The following is an 18,490-nucleotide window of genomic DNA, read 5'->3' on the forward strand; positions in this document are numbered from 1 at the left end:
GAGCGCTTAAAGACGATGAAGTCATTGCGGAGAAACTAAATGGATTCTTTGCTTCAGTCTTCATGGCTGAGGATGTTAGGGAGATTCCCAAACCTGAGCTGGCTTTTGTAGGTGACAAATCTGAGAAACTGTCACAGATTGAAGTGTCACTAGAGGAGGTTTTGGAATTAATTGATAAACTCAACATTAACAAGTCACCGGGACCAGATGACATTCACCCAAGAGTTCTGAAAGAACTCAAATGTGAAGTTGCGGAACTATTAACTAAGGTTTGTAACCTGTCCTTTAAATCGGCTTCGGTACCCAATGACTGGAAGTTAGCTAATGTAACGCCAATATTTAAAAAGGGCTCTAGGGGTGATTCCGGCAATTACAGACCGGTAAGTCTAACGTCGGTACCGGGCAAATTAGTTGAAACAATAGTAAAGAATAAAATTGTCAGACACATAGAAAAACATAAACTCTTGAGCAATAGTCAACATGGTTTCTGTAAAGGGAAATCGTGTCTTACTAATCTATTAGAGTTCTTTGAAGGGGTCAACAAACATGTGGACAAGGGGGATCCGGTGGACATAGTGTACTTAGATTTCCAGAAAGCCTTTGACAAGGTCCCTCACCAAAGGCTCTTAGGTAAATTAAGCTGTCATGGGATAAAAGGGAAGGGCCTTTCATGGATTGAGAACTGGTTAAAAGACAGGGAACAAAGGGTAGGAATTAATAGGCAGCAGGTTTAAAACAAATAAAAGGAAGTTCTTCTTCACGTAGCGCACAGTCAACTTGTGGAACTCCTTACCTGAGGAGGTTGTGAAGGCTGGGACTATAACAATGTTTAAAAGGGGACTGGATAAATTCATGGTGGCTAAGTCCATTAATGGCTATTAGCCAGGATGGGTAAGAATGGTGTCCCTAGCCTCTGTTCGTCAGAGGATGGAGATGGATGGCAGGAGAGAGATCGCTTGATCATTGCCTGTTAGGTTCACTCCTTCTGGGGCACCTGGCATTGGCCACTGTCGGTAGACAGATACTGGGCTAGATGGACCTTTGGTCTGACCCGGTACGGCCTTTCTTATGTTCTTATGTTCTTATACAAAGAAAAAATTTCCAGGATTCTGAGAACCTGGGTTTACATTATCATGTTATCTGTGAGTCTTAAAACCTCTCCATTCCTCTTTATAAATTAAGCAGACTTAACAAGCAATTAAAGCAGGGAAGTGACAGTCAGGCTATATTTGGTTTGAACCGTGTCTTTGCTGTCCATTTGCTTTGCAGTCTTGGGCAAGCCTCTTTGTGCCTCAGTTTCCCCATATGTAAAAGGGAGCTAATAACTAATTTACCAAGATGTTATGAGGTTTACTATATTAGTGTCTGCACAGCACTTGCAAGGCATAAAAGTGCTGCATAAAAATAGTATGACCATAAATGCTTAGGGTAGAATATTAAGTAAAAGAAGAAAGTTGTTTTGCTTCCAATAAATTTTAATAGATAGCTTGCTTTTGGAAAGGGTTTGGGCAGGGGATTCTTTTTTGACTTCACCAAGTTAAAATGTTAGGCTAACCTTGAACCCTGTATCTAGGAAATAGTAGGGAACAATCCTGTACTTACTCCTGATCTTGGACTGGATTGAGACCTGCTGGGTATTTCTAGCTCTAATTTCTATGATTCTCTGAATCAATTCTCAGGTTAAAATAAGCTCTTGTACTGTTGGCAATAAAACGACAATACTTCGCACCTAACCTGACCCCCAGGTAGCCACTTTAAATGTTTTGTAAACTTTCTATAATTGCCATTTTGTTATCTCTGAGCACTTTAAAGTTGATGTAAGGTGGCAACTTACTTTGGGAAATATGAAGTTTCAAAGAATTAAAAAGATAATTGTCAATCCATAAAAATGTGAAGGAAGAAGGCCAAATTTTCCCTTAGCGTAACCATGCTGTCTTGGTTGGAGTTACAGCTGGGACACCTGGCCCAGTTCTTAGTCATTAAAACCAACAGTATCAGGGGAGGCTTTTTATTCACCTCACACTCTTTTAAATTCCTTTAGTGTAGATGCATTAGATTAGTTCAGATGGTCTAGGTGACAGGAAGATCATTGGATGATCTGTGAGAGAAATGATATCAACAGCCAATAGGGTAACTCTCATCCCACTTGTGTAACTGTTTGTACACATCAGTGAAGAATTTACAACACCCAATACAGAAAGCTACCTACTGTGTTTGCTGGTGCTTAAGGCAATTTCTGGCAGGGAACTGGCCTACTCATAGGTACCTGGACTATAGGCCGGGGCTGGGCAAGAAGACTGATATGTTGGTTAATGCTGCAGCCCAGGCGAGGATCTGGAACAGAAGCAGTGTGCTGGGGCACCTGAGCTAGGATTTGGGAAAGAAAGTGCCCGTGTTAGCTCATGGGACAGAGGATGGGAGAAAGGACTTGCCTGCTGCCTCTGGTTTACTTCTGCCTCTGGGCTGTGTATAGTGCCTCTCTGCTCTGGGGCTGTTCCCCACATTCCCCTCTTATGTGGTGCTCGTAACAAACCCTCAGCTGCATATATGCAGACATTGTGGTCCCCAAGTCTGCTGCATGCAGCGTGACATGGAAAACTTCAGATCTATCCCCTGAACTAAATAAAGGAAGCTCTCAGCTAGGCCGCACAGTACCAGGGCTTAAGTCCCCGTTGGGGTGCAGCCACTGGAAACCAGGGCTCAAGACCCCACCTGTCAGTGCATTGCATGCCAATATGTTTACAGCAGAGTGGGCAGCTTGGAATATTGTCTGCTTCAGGGTGCAGAGGTTTGGAAGATGAATGGGAACTTGCATCAGTGGCTGTAATGACCTCTAAGAAGAGTGAGCAGTAGCTGGCGCCAGGGAGGGAATATAAGAAAACAGGAACCTGGAACTGGCAGTTTATGTAAATGTCCCCATGTCTTTCCAGTTGTTCTGAACCCAATAACTAGGTGGCTGGATCAAAGCCAGCAAGCAGGGCAGTATAACACAACACTAAATGCCAAGCCCCAGGACTGACCCTGATAACCAGAAAACTGTCCTTGTGAATCCCTAGTAGTTCCTCTTCTTGTCCTCTCTTCTAGGAGATACATGGCAGGAGGGGTGTGTAAGTCAACAACTAAGCTGAATGGGAAGGTGGTGGTGATCACGGGGGCCAACACAGGCATTGGAAAGGAGACAGCCAGAGATCTCGCACAAAGAGGCAAGTCACCTGTCCCTCCTCCACCTCCTAAAGTCCCTCTGTAATTTACATCTTCACTGGGTGTCACTATTTTCTTCTCTGGAGCTGGGAGGGGATTATTTTGACAGACCCGTCTATACTACAACTATAATGGAGTTTGGAGACCTGGTTACACATGGTTGTCCTCTGACCCAGTAAAACACAGCTAAAAGTTATAATGGAGATAGACCCAACCAGGTCCTAGGAACTAGGTTAGAACTCTGGAGAGTCTTATAGGATCACAGGGTTAAGAGAGACTGCAAGGGTCATCTTTTCTAATCTCCTGCCAAGATGCAGGATTTGTTGTGTTTATATCATGGTTATACATCCCGACAACACTTAAACTTGTAGCAATGCTGGAAGCAGGTCTCCTGACTCGATAATAATTTTACTGTGGGTGAGCCTTATAGCTTCAGTACTGCACTTGGGTGGACTCCTAGACACACTTTCAGAACTTAGTCCTGGAAGTCCATGTTATCATTAGACCCCCCACCTATGTGAGGCTGGGAACCAACTTAGTTTCATTGGTGTGTGTCTTTGTTACAGCATGGCTGAGGCTAAGTTGGTTTAAAGCTATTTGGACAGCTACTATGGAGGGGGCTAAATTACATTCTTAATCATTTTAGAAACAGTGCCCTAGCCAAGGCCACCTCGGTGCAGGAGTGGTCCATTCAAACCTTGGCCACTGTGGTGAGACTACCAATGTGGGAGTCTGGCAGGACCAATATTGCTGGTTTTGTGTAATGGACACCTTGCCCACAAGGAGTTAGACAGATACTTCAAGCCTGTTTCACACCAACCAAAGAACAGTCTTAAGAAGGTAGCACCCTTTGGTCACTACCTAGCTGGGCTGCATTTAAGCTGATAACTCACAGGTAGAAAGGCTGTTTGTCTGACCTTTGGGTAGCCCTCTGCCTTTCTGTCCTGGCTCCCCACACTGCCCCCACTGCTCATGGCCCATGTTTCTGCTGTCCTTTCCCCATTGCAGGTGCCAGGGTGATCATTGCCTGCAGAGACATGGCAAAAGGGGAAGCAGCAGCCTGTGAGATCCGAGCTGAGACAGGGAACCAACAAGTAATTGTAAAGAAGCTGGACCTGGCTGATACCAAGTCTATCCGAGAGTTTGCTGAGAACTTCCTAACAGGTATGGCCTCTAGATGCTGTCACGCTTACTGTTGGGGAGGGTATTTAGTTAACACCAGCTCTGATCAGAAGGACAGCTCTCTGCTCTTTAGTTCCGAAGAGCGAACGTGGTGTAGCAGACAGATTGACCTGGGAGTTGCAATACCTGGGTTCTATTCCAAGTTTTGCTGTTGACTTGCTGTGGGACTTTGAGCAAGTCATGGCTTAATCACCTTGGTAAAACACTTCAAGAGCTGAATATGAAGGTCCTATATAAGTGCTCCTTATTATTATAAAAGTGACTGTGAAGATGCCCCTTTCTTATAAACTCATAGACTTTAAGGTCAGAAGGGACCATCATGATCATCTAGTCTGATCTTCTGCACATTGCAAGCCACAGAATCTCACCCACCCACTCCTGTAATAGATCCCAACCTCTGGCTGAATTACTCAAGTCCTCAAATCGTGATTTAAAGTCTTCAAGTTACAGAGAATCCACCATTTACACTAGTTTAAACCTTCAAGTGACCCGTGCTCCATGCTGCAGAGGAAGGTGAGAAACCACCAGGGTCTCTGCCAATTTGACCCAGGGGAAAATTCCTTCCCGACCCCCAATATGGTGATCAGTTAGACCCTGGGCATGCGGGCAAGACCCACCAACCAGAAACCCGGGAAAGAATGCTCTGTAGTAACTCAGAGACCTTCCCATTTAGTGTCGTGTCACCAGCCATTGGAGATACTTGCTGTTAGCAGTCGCAGATTGGCTACATGCCATTGTAGACAGTCTCTTCATACCATCCCCTCCATAAATTTACCACGCTCAGCCTTGAAGCTGGTTAGGTTTTTGCCCCCACTACTCATCTTGGAAGGCTGTTCCAGAACTTCACGCCTCTGATGGTTGGAAACCTTTGTCTAATTTCAAGCCTAAACTTGTTGATGGCCAGTTTGTATCCATTTGTTCTTGTGTCCACACTGGCACTTAACTTAAATAACTTCTCTCCCTCTCTGGTATTTATCCCTCTGATATATTTATTCTTACTCACTATATGAGTCCCAGCTACCTTAACTGGAGTTGTTCCCTGTGATGGCAGAGGTTCACGCTGTCCCGAAGCAAGGCTGCAAAGTGGTAATAGTCTGCCCTGCAAACATGGGCTGGACCAGTTCCACCCCACGACACTGCCAGCAATATTAAACCAGGAGGGAGGGCACACTGTTGCCAATGGACTTGGTCAGACACTCCCCTGCTTGATAAGATTCTGTTTGGTTGCATGATGGAGAGTCACCAGCCTGGGGAGCTTCTTTTTATGTTTTAGAGGGGAGGGACAGCTGCAGCTCAGTCAGCCCAAGTTCTCTGGCTGATCTATGCCATACGGGTGCTGGGCGGTTGTCCCTGTTTAATGCTTCATCCCATCCGTTGTTCCTTGCAGAGGAGAAGGCGCTACATATCCTCATTAACAATGCAGGTGTGATGCTGTGCCCTTACTCCAAGACAGCTGATGGCTTTGAGATGCATCTAGGAGTCAATCACCTTGGTAAGGGTCTGAGAGTTAGATGTGGCAGGCAGAGCCAGCTGGGACCTTTTAATAAATGGTGGTGGCAAAAAATCCCTGGTGGAGACTTTGCATCCAAGACTCCTCCTCTCCAGTCCCTAAAAATGCAGGGAAATAATTGAAGATCAGAGTCCTTTAAGCCTCAGTAGAGACCTAAGCTGTTTTGGGAGGGTGCTAAATTTAGTGGGGAGGACCAGTGCAGGGGAAGCTTGCCCAGTCACTGCCCATGGGGTGCCTATTCTGAGGGTACAGAGCTGGCAAATGGGACTGCCATCTCCTGCAACCTTTCACCAGTTCCAGCTGTTTGAGCACCCACAAGTAGAGGCCACTTTAGAAATGTTGGGCCCTGACCTGCCTATGTCTCATGTCTCCCATCTGTGAAATGGGGTTAATAGTGAGCTGCCTCAGTACTTGGTCTGAAGTGCTTTGAGATCCTAGGATGGAAGGCACAATAGAAAGGCAAAGTAAAACAAATCCCATCTCTCCCTAGGTCACTTCCTCTTGACATTCCTGCTGCTGGAGTGCCTGAAGCAGTCGGCCCCAGCCCGCATAGTGAATGTGTCCTCACTGGCTCATCATGGAGGCAGGATCCGCTTCCATGACCTCCAGGGTGAGAAGTGCTACAACTGGGGCCTTGCGTATTGTCACAGTAAATTGGCCAATGTACTCTTCACCCGGGAGCTGGCTAGACGCCTGCAAGGTGAGTCTGAGAGGGGAGTTCATTGTATACCAGATGTGGCATACTCAGATCCTTTGGGCTCTGGAGGGTGGCTTTCAAAATGGTGCTAGAAAGTGTCTGTACTTAGATCCTGTGCAGAAATGAAGATATTCAAGGTGGGGTAAGGAAGTGACTTTATGTGGGTCCCTGGCAGGTGTTCAGGGCGGGTGGGAGTAGATGCAGTCAATCCAAAGGGACCAGCAGTTGGCCTAAGGCAATGGCTGTGCCTCTACCTCAGGGCTAGGGCGAGGGAGTGAGCTGGCCCTACTCAGAGGAATAGGTTTAATTGTTTTCAACGCTTGTCAAAAAGCAAATCTGAAAACAAACGAGCTGCATCCGCACGGACAAAGCAGCAATTGTGAACCATGGACTGCTACTGAAAAGACTTTGAATGCTGCTGTGCACAGCCTAGGAATCAAAGTCCACAGTGGAACAGCTGAGGTTTGCTCATCTCTCATGAGACTCCAGGTCTGAAAAATAGAGATAAGGTCTCTTATCTAGAGTCCTAATACTGGAGTAAATCAGGAGGGGTCTGTGCTTTACAAAGCAGTGGGCAAGCCTCTAATGTTTTTGCTAGGCTGCTTTGTAAAAGGCCTAATGACTAAAATGGTGCAGTGTTCATAATTGGGATGAGATGTTGTCCAGCTTTCCAGCAAGCAAGTGTAAGGGAATTCAGTTTGCCCCACTATATCTGCATCTGGACCTTTGTTTCTTTAACATGTTAGATACTGGGGTAAAACAGGAAGGCTGTTAATGCCTTCCTTCTAAGGAGGCTCTAGTGCATGTAGGCAGGGTCGAATTTGATAAATGCTCCTTGTTGTCCCTCTTGCTGTAGGCACTGGAGTCACTGCAAACTCACTGCATCCCGGCTCTGTTCATTCCGAATTGGTTCGGCACTCGATTCTAATGACCCTGCTGTGGAAGACATTTTCTTTTTTCTTGAAGACTCCACGTGAAGGAGCCCAGACCAGCGTGTACTGTGCGGTGGCTGAGGAGCTGGAGTCTGTGACTGGACAGTATTTCAGGTGGGCAGAGGTCCTTGATCTGCTGTGGTGGGGCAGAAGGGTGCAACCCAGATGTCTCTGGGGTGTGGGGATAAGAGGTGTGGGCGAGGTAAGGCTATAATCTTTGTCTGAGAGGGGACTATACTGAGGCTTACACAGATCTGAAGGGAGAAATGTTAGAAATTTGTACCAGTTACAAGAATCTGAACATGTTGGATTGGAAAGGGGTTGCTCATGGAAAGGGACACCAAGATAAAAGTCATATTTGCAAGGAATTCTTTCCCTGTATATTGCTTTAGATTATACCCAGTCCTGTAGTCTTTGAATGGGCTCATGCTTAAAGCACAAGATGAACATAAGAATGGCCATACTGGGTCAGACCAAAGGTCCATCTAGCCCAGTATCCTGTCTTCCAACAGTGGCCAGTGCCAGGTGCCGTAGATGGGCTGTCACAGACTCTGGGTTCTATTCCTACTCTGCCACAGACTTGTATTGAAAGCTTGGGAAGTCACTTAACTTCTCTGGCCCAAATCAGCCCTGCTGTATCTTCACTGAATTCAGTTGAGTCACACCAGGGATGAATTTGGTCCTCTTTGCAGTGTTCCCCCATCTGCAAAAGGATGATAGTACCTGCATCTCAGTGGGGTTAGGACACTTGGTTCAGTAATGTTTGTAAAGTGCTTGGAGGTCCTCAGATTATAAGGCAGTAGCAAATGTGCTAGGTGTTGTGCAAGCAGAGCTCAAGATTTTCAAAACTGTGTCTCAAGTTAAATACCTCCATATGTGGCCTGATTCTCCAAAGCATGGCACATCCTGAAGCTGCACACATTGCAGGAAGCTTCAGGAAAGGAGATCCCTGCCTGTCTGTGCATGCAATGCAGTTCATTCTGCAAAAATGGCTTCCGTGGCTTTTCTCTTTCATTCAGTCCAGCTTCATTTTGCTACTGATCTCAGTTGAGCTATCTTGTGACCTGCATAACCATCTTCTTACCTCTTCCGAAAACACAGCTTAGGATGGCTTAACCAAGTGATCATCACATGTAACTCTTGGACAGTTACATTCGGTGCTGCCTTTCTGCCTTGATCACTTCACTGTGACCACCTCACATTTGGGAATTTGATATGGAAATTGCCCTTTGATTTTACATGAATGCAGTTGACATGAGATAAAACTCCCTCCTTCATATCTGAAACTAGAAACTGAAATCTTCTCCCTGGTGATTGAACCACAAGATTAATGCAGGATACGCCTTTGTGTCTGATCTTCAAGTACAGAGTTTGTACCATCTTAATCTGCCTTGGCTATAGAAATCCCCTAATCCTCTCTCAAGTGTTTCCATCTCCCAGTAGATAAAAGCAGCCTTTGTGAATCTCAGCTGTCCCATGTGCTGGAGCATGTGAACTCTAAGTGGATTTCAGGTTTGTAAAAGAAGCAAGCATGAACTCAGTGGAGAAATGGTTAGCAAATAGCAGCTTGAGTGTGTGTGCCTAAATTTATATTGGACTGTCTGTGAAATAGAACTGTGTCCAAATCCTGTCACTTAATTTAATGTAAATCGTGACAATCATTAATACTTCTTGGCCTTTATGTAAATAGGAAGTGATGAAGAAAGCAGCTGTAGCAGAAACTGATGTCCTATAGCAAAACAGGTGGAGAAGAGATACTGCTGGAGACTGCCACAGCTCTTCTTAGGCACATTTTGTTCATCTCCTGTTTGTTTAGATTAGTGGGTACAGCTCTGTGCCACAAAAGAGCTGTGGAAAGCACATGCTGATCCGTGTCTTTGACTGCAGTTCTGATCTTCCTGCCCTGATCCATATCCCTAGGCTGCCTTTCCTGTTGTTTTCATTGCTAAAATGGCAAGCTCCAAATAATACATAGCCATCCACTCCTTGTCAGTGGAACTCTTGAAAAAATTAGATTTTTTTTTAATGCTGCTTTGTATTTTCTTATCTTTTAGTCTTACGTTAATTTTTGTCTCAGACACTAAAGGAAAAAATGCAGTTTACTATTGCCCTAAATCAAGCATACGTAGAGGGCAGGTAATGGCAATGTGACTGCTGCTGCCTGATTTCCCCCCCCCGGGACTGCACATCAGCACTCCCTACATTCCGAGGCACTCATCGTGCTCAATCATCATGAGCAGGTTCTAGCATGCTTGGAAATCCTGAACAGGTCGTGAATTTTCCTTCCCTTACTACAACTTCAGTTTATTACGTTACCATACCCAGTAGTACAGCTGAGAGCATACAGACCCTGCGCCAAAGAAGTCACAAGCTGATATCGGATGTTATGTAATAAAATGGAAGGGGATTGGGGTGGAGGAGCAGGGGCAATAGCACTAAGATGACTGTAGCTATTCACCAAAGGCATGTGCATACTGTGGGAGAGAAGACAATGGTACAGCTTTTAAAATAAAGGAATGTCTGACGCTGTAGGTGTCAGTGGAAAAGCTGGTCTTTGGGAGGAGTTTGGAGTGTATAAAATATGGAACTACCGTGTTTAGCGAAATCAGTTTGTATGTACCATCTCTTTATAAACAGAATGATTGGGTAGTAAGTTAACTCCTGCCATTAAGTGGGAACCCAGTATGGTTCAAGTAGCCTCCATCTTTACGTTACAGCCCTCCTACACCTTCCACTGTCGGCTTGGAAAACTGCCTTCAAGCCACTGGCTCCTCAGACAACCATGCTGAAGAATTGTGTTTAATTATTTGTTGATTGCAATTGACATCTGCGGGGGAGGGAGGAGGATCTTTTCTCCAAGCTCTGCTACTGCTGCAGCTTATTCCACAGCTGTACCTCTCGATGAGGGGGCAGCATCATTCCCCTTTCTTATGATCACCTGCCTGCAAGGCAGCCACACTGGGTATTTATGTGGCCCACACAGGTACAAGTTGCTTTATAAACATACAAAATGAAAGGTCAAGTTCTCAGGTGCTTTCCTGATAACATGTTATTTTTATAGTCATGTCTCAAAGGCTTCAGTGAACTATGGCATTTGCGCCATTGCTGGAACCTTTGTATAAACCAGACACTAGCAGGCACAGCTTGGAACTCCAAGGGTTACAGTGGTGGTCCCTCATGTACCAGCTCTCCTTTCCACCACCGCTACCTATGCTGAAGCCTGCATCTTTACCAGGTGTAGCAGTATGGTGGCCTGGCTGCCAGCTGCCTCCTCTCCTACCTCCACACACTCCCTCCACCCTGAGCAATGCTACCAATGCTCCTCTCCCCCTCTTATTTTTTTTTAATCCATCTTGAAGGAGTTAAGCTGACAGACATCATCAGCTAGTGTCTCCATGCATTTTAACTGGACCTTTTACTTGTGCTAATGCAGCCAGGGCACCTGATGAAAGTCTCTTCTTTCCTTCTGCAGTGACTGCCGGCCAGCCTATGTGTCCCCTCAAGGCCGGAACAATGAACTGGCAAAGAAGCTTTGGAATGTCAGTTGCGAGCTGCTGGGCATCCAGTGGGACTGAACTGTGGAAACCCCTGAGTGATAGCGAGATGAGCCTGGATTTGATGTTCTTAAGGAGCTCTTTGCTTGGGCAGAGGAACACAAGCAACCATGCAGCCAGCCCACTGCCTGGCACTTGCAGCAGCTTTACCAGTGACTTTATAGTCACAACTGTCCTTGAACTTCTGTGATGTGTTTGTTTTAAAAGAGAAGGTGAGATTACTGCTCCACTCATCCCCCTTTCCTAACTGGAGGCTTACGGCAAAGTGCAGGGACTCAGGGCTTATCCTTTCCCCTCCCATTCCCATTCCACAACACATTCTTCCCCTGGTTCCCCAGTAGAAGTGGAGGCTTTAGGTGAGTTAGGTTTCTGTACAAGACAATTTAGAAATTTTGCTTGATGCTTATGGAAGGGTCTTTATGCAGCAGTAGTAACCAGACTAGTCGATGAGGGTTTCCTTCAATGTACGCTCCACTGAGTCACTTGTCTCCGCTCCACGGCTTGGGAGGGGATCCTAAAGCTGCAGTGAGCCCCAGCTCAAAGGAGCAAGTCTCAGGTGATTCGCATGCTGAGGCCCCTCTTGCCCCTTGAGATTGTTAATCAGTTGTACTTCAGTAGCCCTTGTTGCCCCAACCAGGCTTGAGGGCCACTTTGGGCTAGGCACGGCCTAAACAGAATAGAGGAGGGTACTTGTGCTAAGCAAGCCGTGCCCTTAAGCAGAAGGGCGCAGCTTCTGCAGCTCTTTGCGGCCTCGGTTGTTAGACAAGCACCACAAGGGGCAGCCCATCTGATTACTTTTACTTAGTAGAAGGAAGCCTAGAGCAGGCTTATTAAGAAATACCTGGCCCTTTACCTCCTCTCATCAATGCTGAAGTCTTAAACTTGTCACAAGAAAAGCCACATGTACCTTTTAGAAGGTTTTGGAATTCTGAGGGGAGGGAAGGGGAAGGGGAGAGCTGCCAGTAGAGTGAGTAAACTGAGAATTGTGAGTTGTGTATAGGGTAGTAGGTAACAGAGCCTGCCCTCTACTTAGAGTAATTCAAGCTGTGGCTGACACCTCACTGCTGCGTTTGCTGTCCTGATGGAGGATATTGGAATTGCAGCCATATGTACAGTAGACAAAGGCAGGGATCAGCCATAGGGAGACAGCAATGGCCACATTAGCAGTGAGGCAGGAAGTCAAGAGTAGACAGTAGTTTACATTAGCATGAAGTTTGCCTGCCCCGTAGTTCTAGGCACTTACATGTTGGTCACCACTGTTGCAAAGGGCAAGTAAAGTTGGTCATTGCTGCAGGCATGCAGACTCCAAACTCTTCCCACCCCGTGTGGTAACTGAGCTGCGTGGCTAGAAGATGGCAAATTTTGTACCTCATTTGAATTTTTTTCTGGAAGCATCACATGGCTAAAATGTCACTGCAGTCAGGGTATCACAGCTTGCAGGATTGCCTTCCACCTGTTAGGAAATCCAGCCATTCAGTCCTGTACTCTGTGTAGTCACAAGTGAATGGCATTTGCCGTGAGAAGATGCCTAGTTCTTGATGAGGTTAGCACTACCAGCTCTCTCTACAGCAAGGCTTAACCCTGCAAGTCACCACTGAGTTATCTCCAACCATTACATTACTAAATAAAATCATTCCTGTTTTACACTGTTACTCTTCTCATGTACTTAAGTTGTTCTTGAGTGGGTGGCAGGGGCATGCACTAGTTTCATGTGTGCAGTGTAGGAGTGAAATTAAATACAAGATAGGCTGCATAGTAGGAAATATTTCCTCAGTGAAATTTATTAGGTTGTGGAACAAGTCTCCCAACTAATTTAGATATTTAAACCTAGACTAAGTTAGGAAGATTAGAGCGAACAGAACAATTCTGCACTGGTTCCCTGGCTTAGAACTCCACTGCTTTCTTCCTAGGTCAGGGGTGGGTAAACTAGCGGCCGGGGGGCCGCATCTGGCCCTCTAGACATTTTAATCCGACCCTTGGGCTCCTGCCGGGGAGTGGGGTCTGGGGCTTGTCCCACTCTGGTGCTAGGTGGGGGGGGGGGGCAGGGGCTTGCCTGGCTCTGTGCAGCTCCTAGAAGTAGCTGCATGTCCCCCCTCTGGCTCCTATGCATAGGGGCGGCCAGGGGGCTCCGCACACTGCTCCAAGTGCTGCTCCTGCAGCTCCCATTGGCCAGGAACTGCAGACAGGGCCGCGTGCAGAGCTGCCTGGCCGCGCCTCTGCGTAGGAGCCAGAGGGAAGATATGCCGCTGCTTCTGGGAGCTGCTTGAGGTAAGCACTGCCTGGAGCCTGCACCCCTGATATGCTCCCACACCCCAACCCCCTTCCCCAGCCCTGATCCCCTCCAAACCCCTTGGTCCCAGCCCAGAGCCCCCTCCTGTACCTCCAACTCCCTAGCATGCCCCCCCCCACACCCCAACCCCCAATTTCATGAGCATTCATGGCCATACCATTTCCATACCCAGATGTGGCCCTCGGGCCATAAAGTTTGCCCACCCCTGGCCTAGGTGTTTTCCATAACAGATGGAGACCCAGACCTGTTAAACACACAAGCTGAAGAGGGAGAGCCCACCCAACTATGCTAGAGGTAAAGAACAGAGCAATACACAAAAGAGAGACTGGGGCAAGTGACCTTTGCTGATAATACTTCATTCTCCTTTGTTCATTGTAAGCAGATTATAACTTAACAGACAAATGGCTCTTTCAACTACTAGTGTTTAATTCATTTTTATGCTTAGGGTTTTTAAGCCCAACACTAATTGCACTACTCGTGACACAAGTTTTTTAGGGTCAGGGCCAAAATTCCAGTTCTGCTGGTAAGAAAAAGATCCTTAGAATTCTAAGTTAAGGACTATCAAAATTGCAACAAACACTCGATAAAGTGCGTAAAGTACAGTGCAAAGAAGTCAAGCAGAAAGACAGGCACAAACATGGCTGGGCTACATGGCAGGCACCATTCTTTCCTTCTATATTGTTCAAGTTCCTCTCACTGATGCATATAGAATGGTAGATACTGCATCAGTGCACACAGTACAGACCTCTCCACCCATATTTGTAGATTTGGTATCGACTCAAACCATAAAAAGTATCACACCCAACAAGATAAGCCTAACTCCTGGAGCATACTGCAAGGCCGGTTCTGTCTGGCCGAGACAATAAAAGCAGCTTTTATAGCCTTACTAATGGGATCTCTGAGATCTGGGGTTAGGAGATTCTGGAAGTTAAGTGTGGTCATCCCTGATTCTTAGCTCTGAGCTATTTCTAACCCCAAATCCAATGAGCTAAGCATCTCTAGCAGGGAGACATGGTTGAGTCAGTGGGACAGTGGTCATGAAACATTCAAAATGAGATCAACCAAGTCCTTTTAATCTCATTGGAGGTCTGTTCTATCACAAGGACTCTATTTGCTTGCTTAGCTTACCTTATACAATGGAATTAGTTATATTACACTTCCAGAAACCAAACATCTTTATAGAGTGCATTTGGCTGCAAGTGAGCCAGTTGACTGTAATATATTGGGAGCTGCTGAAGGGCAACTCAATTTCCCTATCTCTAAATGTTAGCAGTCTACATCCATAGCACTACAAGCATGCTGTGGGCTGCCAAAGTTAAGGAACTTTTTTTTAAACCATCACTCATTTCTGCTTCTTCCATTCTCTGCTGCCTGTTTCTCCTTACTACTTTTCCCTCTTCTCTGATTAACAGCTGCAGAGAAGCAGTAGCCAAATCCAAATGCCCCTAAACAATCACTTTACACTAGAGGAACCTGCAGTTAAATGAAGTAGGCCAGGAGAGTGCGGCTTTTGGTCTGTTTCTAGTCAGCAGCAGACAACTGGGGAAAAGAGATTCTGTGCAGCAGCAACTAATACAGGGACATCACTTGAGCTAAAGGATGCCTGCCAGTCCCCAGTGTATTCCAGACTGTCTGAGCCATTTGTTCACTCCAGGAACAAATGGGGGGTAGGGTTGTTTTTTTTAAAAAGTATATAACACTTCAGTCCAAAATGTTTCACTTTGTCGGAAGGGAAAGATTGCGTTGGTAAGGACACTCATTGCATGGTTCAGCAGTCTATTACTTTGCTGTGTGATTAAATTTCACCATATAAACCCTTTTATAAAAGGAAGGTGCTTTCCCTACAGTGCAACGGGTGTATAGCTCAGCTTGTTTACACTATGGAAAAGGACATAAGAGCCCTTGCAACTATCCAATGACAGTTGTATCACAGCAGTTTAATCCACTTAGTGGATTAAACTAGGGAAGCAAGAGGTAAGACAAATTCTCACAGACATTCTCATCCTATTTTAAGGTTTTCCCTTTGTCTCCCCTTTGTAGTGCATCCCGTTCCAATTACATCCATCCATCCAAGGGCATAAGCAGCAGGCAAACACTTGCCAGTGATTTCAGCAGAGAGATACCTGCCATATACAACTAGCCATTGCCTTTCAAACCAACTCAAGGATTTGTACATACTGTGCTAGTGTAAAAAACTTGGTGATAATTAGTATAGATCTTTAAAAAGTCACCTCAAAAGCTCAGTCCCAAGTCTATGTAAATGGAAACAAAACTCTCTTCAACCTTTGCAATGATCGATTCATTATATAATGGCTCTGGCTAATAGAAATCACAGAGATTCATGTTTCAACCTACACTGATCTGAGATGGGATGGGATGGGATTTGGTCATCAACTATACACAGGTTTACTGGGTTAAAACAAACCCATGGCAAAAGAGTTCAATGCCTCTATGAAAGAGGAGAAAAGTGCATTTCTCCATAATCCTTAGTCTTGCTTGTTCAGGTTTTAAAAACACACAGAAAACACCCTGAGGTAGAGATTGTTGGTCATCAGAACACAGGATTGGCACTTGTATGAAGTAAATTCCTTCCCTTTAGCTACAGGCACTCTAGCAGCTCTTGCTTGCCACTTCACTCCCACTGAGAGATCGCTGAGCTCCTCTTCTCTGTGCCATATGAAGTCTTCCCTTTATGGATGCTGGTGCCTGGAAGTTATTTCCTAGTGGTCTGAGTGAACCGGCTTTTTAGTTTGGGCTGGTGCACTAAAAGCCACTGGGCACAGATGGCCTGCACAATGTCTTCCCCGCTGTTCTCTGCTAACTGCCGCACATGCTGCACCAGCTCCACGGCTCTGGTATTCTCTTGTCTCACTGAGACCAGGTAGGCAGAACGCAGCTTGTTGCACTTCAGGTAGGCTTGGATCTGAAGCAATAAAGAAAAGCAGTTGTTCGCCACAGCCTCCCAGACTGAGTTCTAACACAAAGGTATAGGCGAGGGCCCATTGGGAAATCTAGTTCAGTAGGCTGTACTATTTAGAGAGGGAGTGAATTGTGATGTAGCACAGGCCAGGTTCTGCTATAAGAAGTGTACTACAAAGGGCCAGTGCATTAGACTTTTTAAAATTTAAGCGTCTGTCACTGGCTTTTAGAACTTGGATGCTGATCATCATGGAACCAAAATCAGGCTTCTCGCATGTGTAGTTCATGCTTGAAAACCTCCATATCTGAACAGAAAAGATTCACAGAGGCATTCTGCCCATGGCCTAGTTCTTTCAAAGGCTCACATTAGGGTCACTGTAGCATTGAACTTATTGCAGTGACAGAAATCAAATCCAATTTCTCAGCCTATGTAGAACAGCATGTCTAGTGGTCAGAGCAGGACAGTGGGAATCAGGACTCCTCAGTTCAAGTCCCAGCTCTGCCACTGATTTGCATGTGACCCTGGAAAGTCACATGACCCCTGGGCCTCAGTTTTTCCATCTATAAAATGGGAAGAGACACTATTTACCTATTTGTGAATGTAAAATTATTTGAGAGCCTTATACTAAAAGACAGTAGAGAAGTGCAGTGTATATAATTAACAGAAGCCATGTATTTCAGTCTTAGCAGAGTCTACAAAGAAGAGGAATTACCAAATCAATGAGATAAAGGACGGTGTGGCCTACCACAATGGCAATAATATAACACTGGAATAATAATAAGCTCAATGCTGGTCTCCATAGATACACACAGATTCCTATCAACTGCCTGCTGCCACTGGGAAATTAAGTGCATCTATGAGAAAATAGGTAGGAAGAACCAAAAAGAACCAACTGCATCTTTGCATTGCTTTTAAGTCCCACACAGTAGCTCTCAGAGACCTAAGGGTCTCTAACTTTTTGGGACACTTCACTCCCACTGTTGGGGAGAAGAGATGAGATCAGGCACTTACAAGGTATCTAAGCTCAATCTTGAGAAGCTATGGTTTCCAGGCTCAGCGTTCCCACAGCAGGTTAAGAGTTTCCTATTACACTTTACTCACCTTGTTTTCATCGCTGTCCATATCCTGGATCAGATTGTCCAGATCCTGTATCCCAAAGGGGAAAAGCAGGTGACAATTAGAGGACTGTAGATTGCAAACCATTATATCTTTATAGCCTATCAGATCAAAACATTGCACAGATGAAATGATAGCAAGGTGTTTAAATCATCTCAGCCATCAACTGTCCCGGTTCCTGAGGCGCCAGGTGCTAAGCCCAAATCTTCCCTTTTACTGCAGCTTACCTTCTGGCCCAACACCACTGTTATGTCTTCAAGGAACCCCATGAGGGCAGCTTTTCCCCATCAGGACTTCCTGCCCCCCTCTACGCAGTGGTAGCTTCATAGAGATCTTCCTGGTTTCCCACCTCCACGCAACACACACACAGAGCAACGTAAAGGCTTTGTGATGAGCTGGGCAATTTTAACGGGTGGCTTCCTACACAGGCAGAAATGCTTGGGGGGCACACATGGCTGTGCTCCCTCCTCCATGTGCCCTCTCTATCAGCAAGGGATCTTCAGGGAAAGACACGCCTCCTCATCCCAAACAGCAGTGTAAGGGAGGATCCCACTGGTAGAAGGATGTCTCCTGGGTGTCACTTGCACAGCACCTTGCTGGGAGATTTGAGGAAAAGGACCCTGCAGCTAGACAATCACATCCCCCGAACAGCCATTCCCCTGTGCAGATGCTCACTGATTTCTCTTGAGATAGAACATGTGAAATAAGGGGCCAGAAGAGGTTGACAGCATGTCTCATTGCAGGGTATGGATACTGAGAGGCAAGAGACTGTCCCCTTTCTAGCCTACTCCCACCTCAGAAGACAGTGCCATGGGGGCAACATTACCTCAGAGGGAATATCCTTAAACTCATCCAGGCAGTTTAGGATGATGATATCCCCATCATTTTTGGCTGCAACTCCAGACTCATTGACGCATTTAAGGAGCTGCCGGATCTCACTGTAGTTCTGCTGCTTCACCAGCGCCTTGGCCACTTTACTGTATACAGCTGCAGCCTCCAGCTGGAAGTCCTAAAGTGGGAAAATGGAAAGTATCAAAGCAGCATGTTCAGTCATGGCAGATTCTACCAAGCCTGCCCAGAGGAGGAGC

The 18,490-nt window shown here is 45.9% G+C and overlaps 2 protein-coding genes across 8 annotated transcripts in view; one reads left to right on the forward strand and one right to left on the reverse strand.

The window, feature by feature from the left end:
- The window catches only part of LOC120402951 (retinol dehydrogenase 12-like), a 21,560-nt gene extending 8,832 nt beyond the window's left edge, over positions 1-12,728 (forward strand). The window contains 6 exon segments of the mRNA XM_039533556.1: positions 3,085-3,203; positions 4,210-4,365; positions 5,771-5,875; positions 6,384-6,593; positions 7,447-7,636; positions 10,995-12,728. Of these exon segments, the coding sequence (XP_039389490.1) occupies positions 3,085-3,203; positions 4,210-4,365; positions 5,771-5,875; positions 6,384-6,593; positions 7,447-7,636; positions 10,995-11,097 (883 nt within the window). The 3' untranslated portion in view covers positions 11,098-12,728.
- A 978-nt stretch (positions 12,729-13,706) lies between these two features.
- The window catches only part of ZFYVE26 (zinc finger FYVE-type containing 26), a 71,962-nt gene continuing 67,178 nt past the window's right edge, over positions 13,707-18,490 (reverse strand). For 5 of the 7 annotated variants that reach the window (XM_039535227.1, XM_039535226.1, XM_039535225.1 and 2 more), the window contains 3 exons: positions 18,229-18,411; positions 17,388-17,432; positions 13,707-16,289 (listed from right to left, as the gene is read on the reverse strand). In XM_039535227.1, the coding sequence (XP_039391161.1) occupies positions 16,080-16,289; positions 17,388-17,432; positions 18,229-18,411 (438 nt within the window). In that variant the 3' untranslated portion in view covers positions 13,707-16,079. The remainder of the gene's footprint in view (positions 16,290-17,387; positions 17,433-18,228; positions 18,412-18,490) is intronic. The other 2 variants (XM_039535224.1, XM_039535223.1) reach the window with 1 other exon arrangement.

This window comes from Mauremys reevesii, linkage group 4, assembly GCF_016161935.1.
Source record: "Mauremys reevesii isolate NIE-2019 linkage group 4, ASM1616193v1, whole genome shotgun sequence".
Classification (NCBI taxonomy): Eukaryota; Metazoa; Chordata; order Testudines; family Geoemydidae; genus Mauremys; species Mauremys reevesii.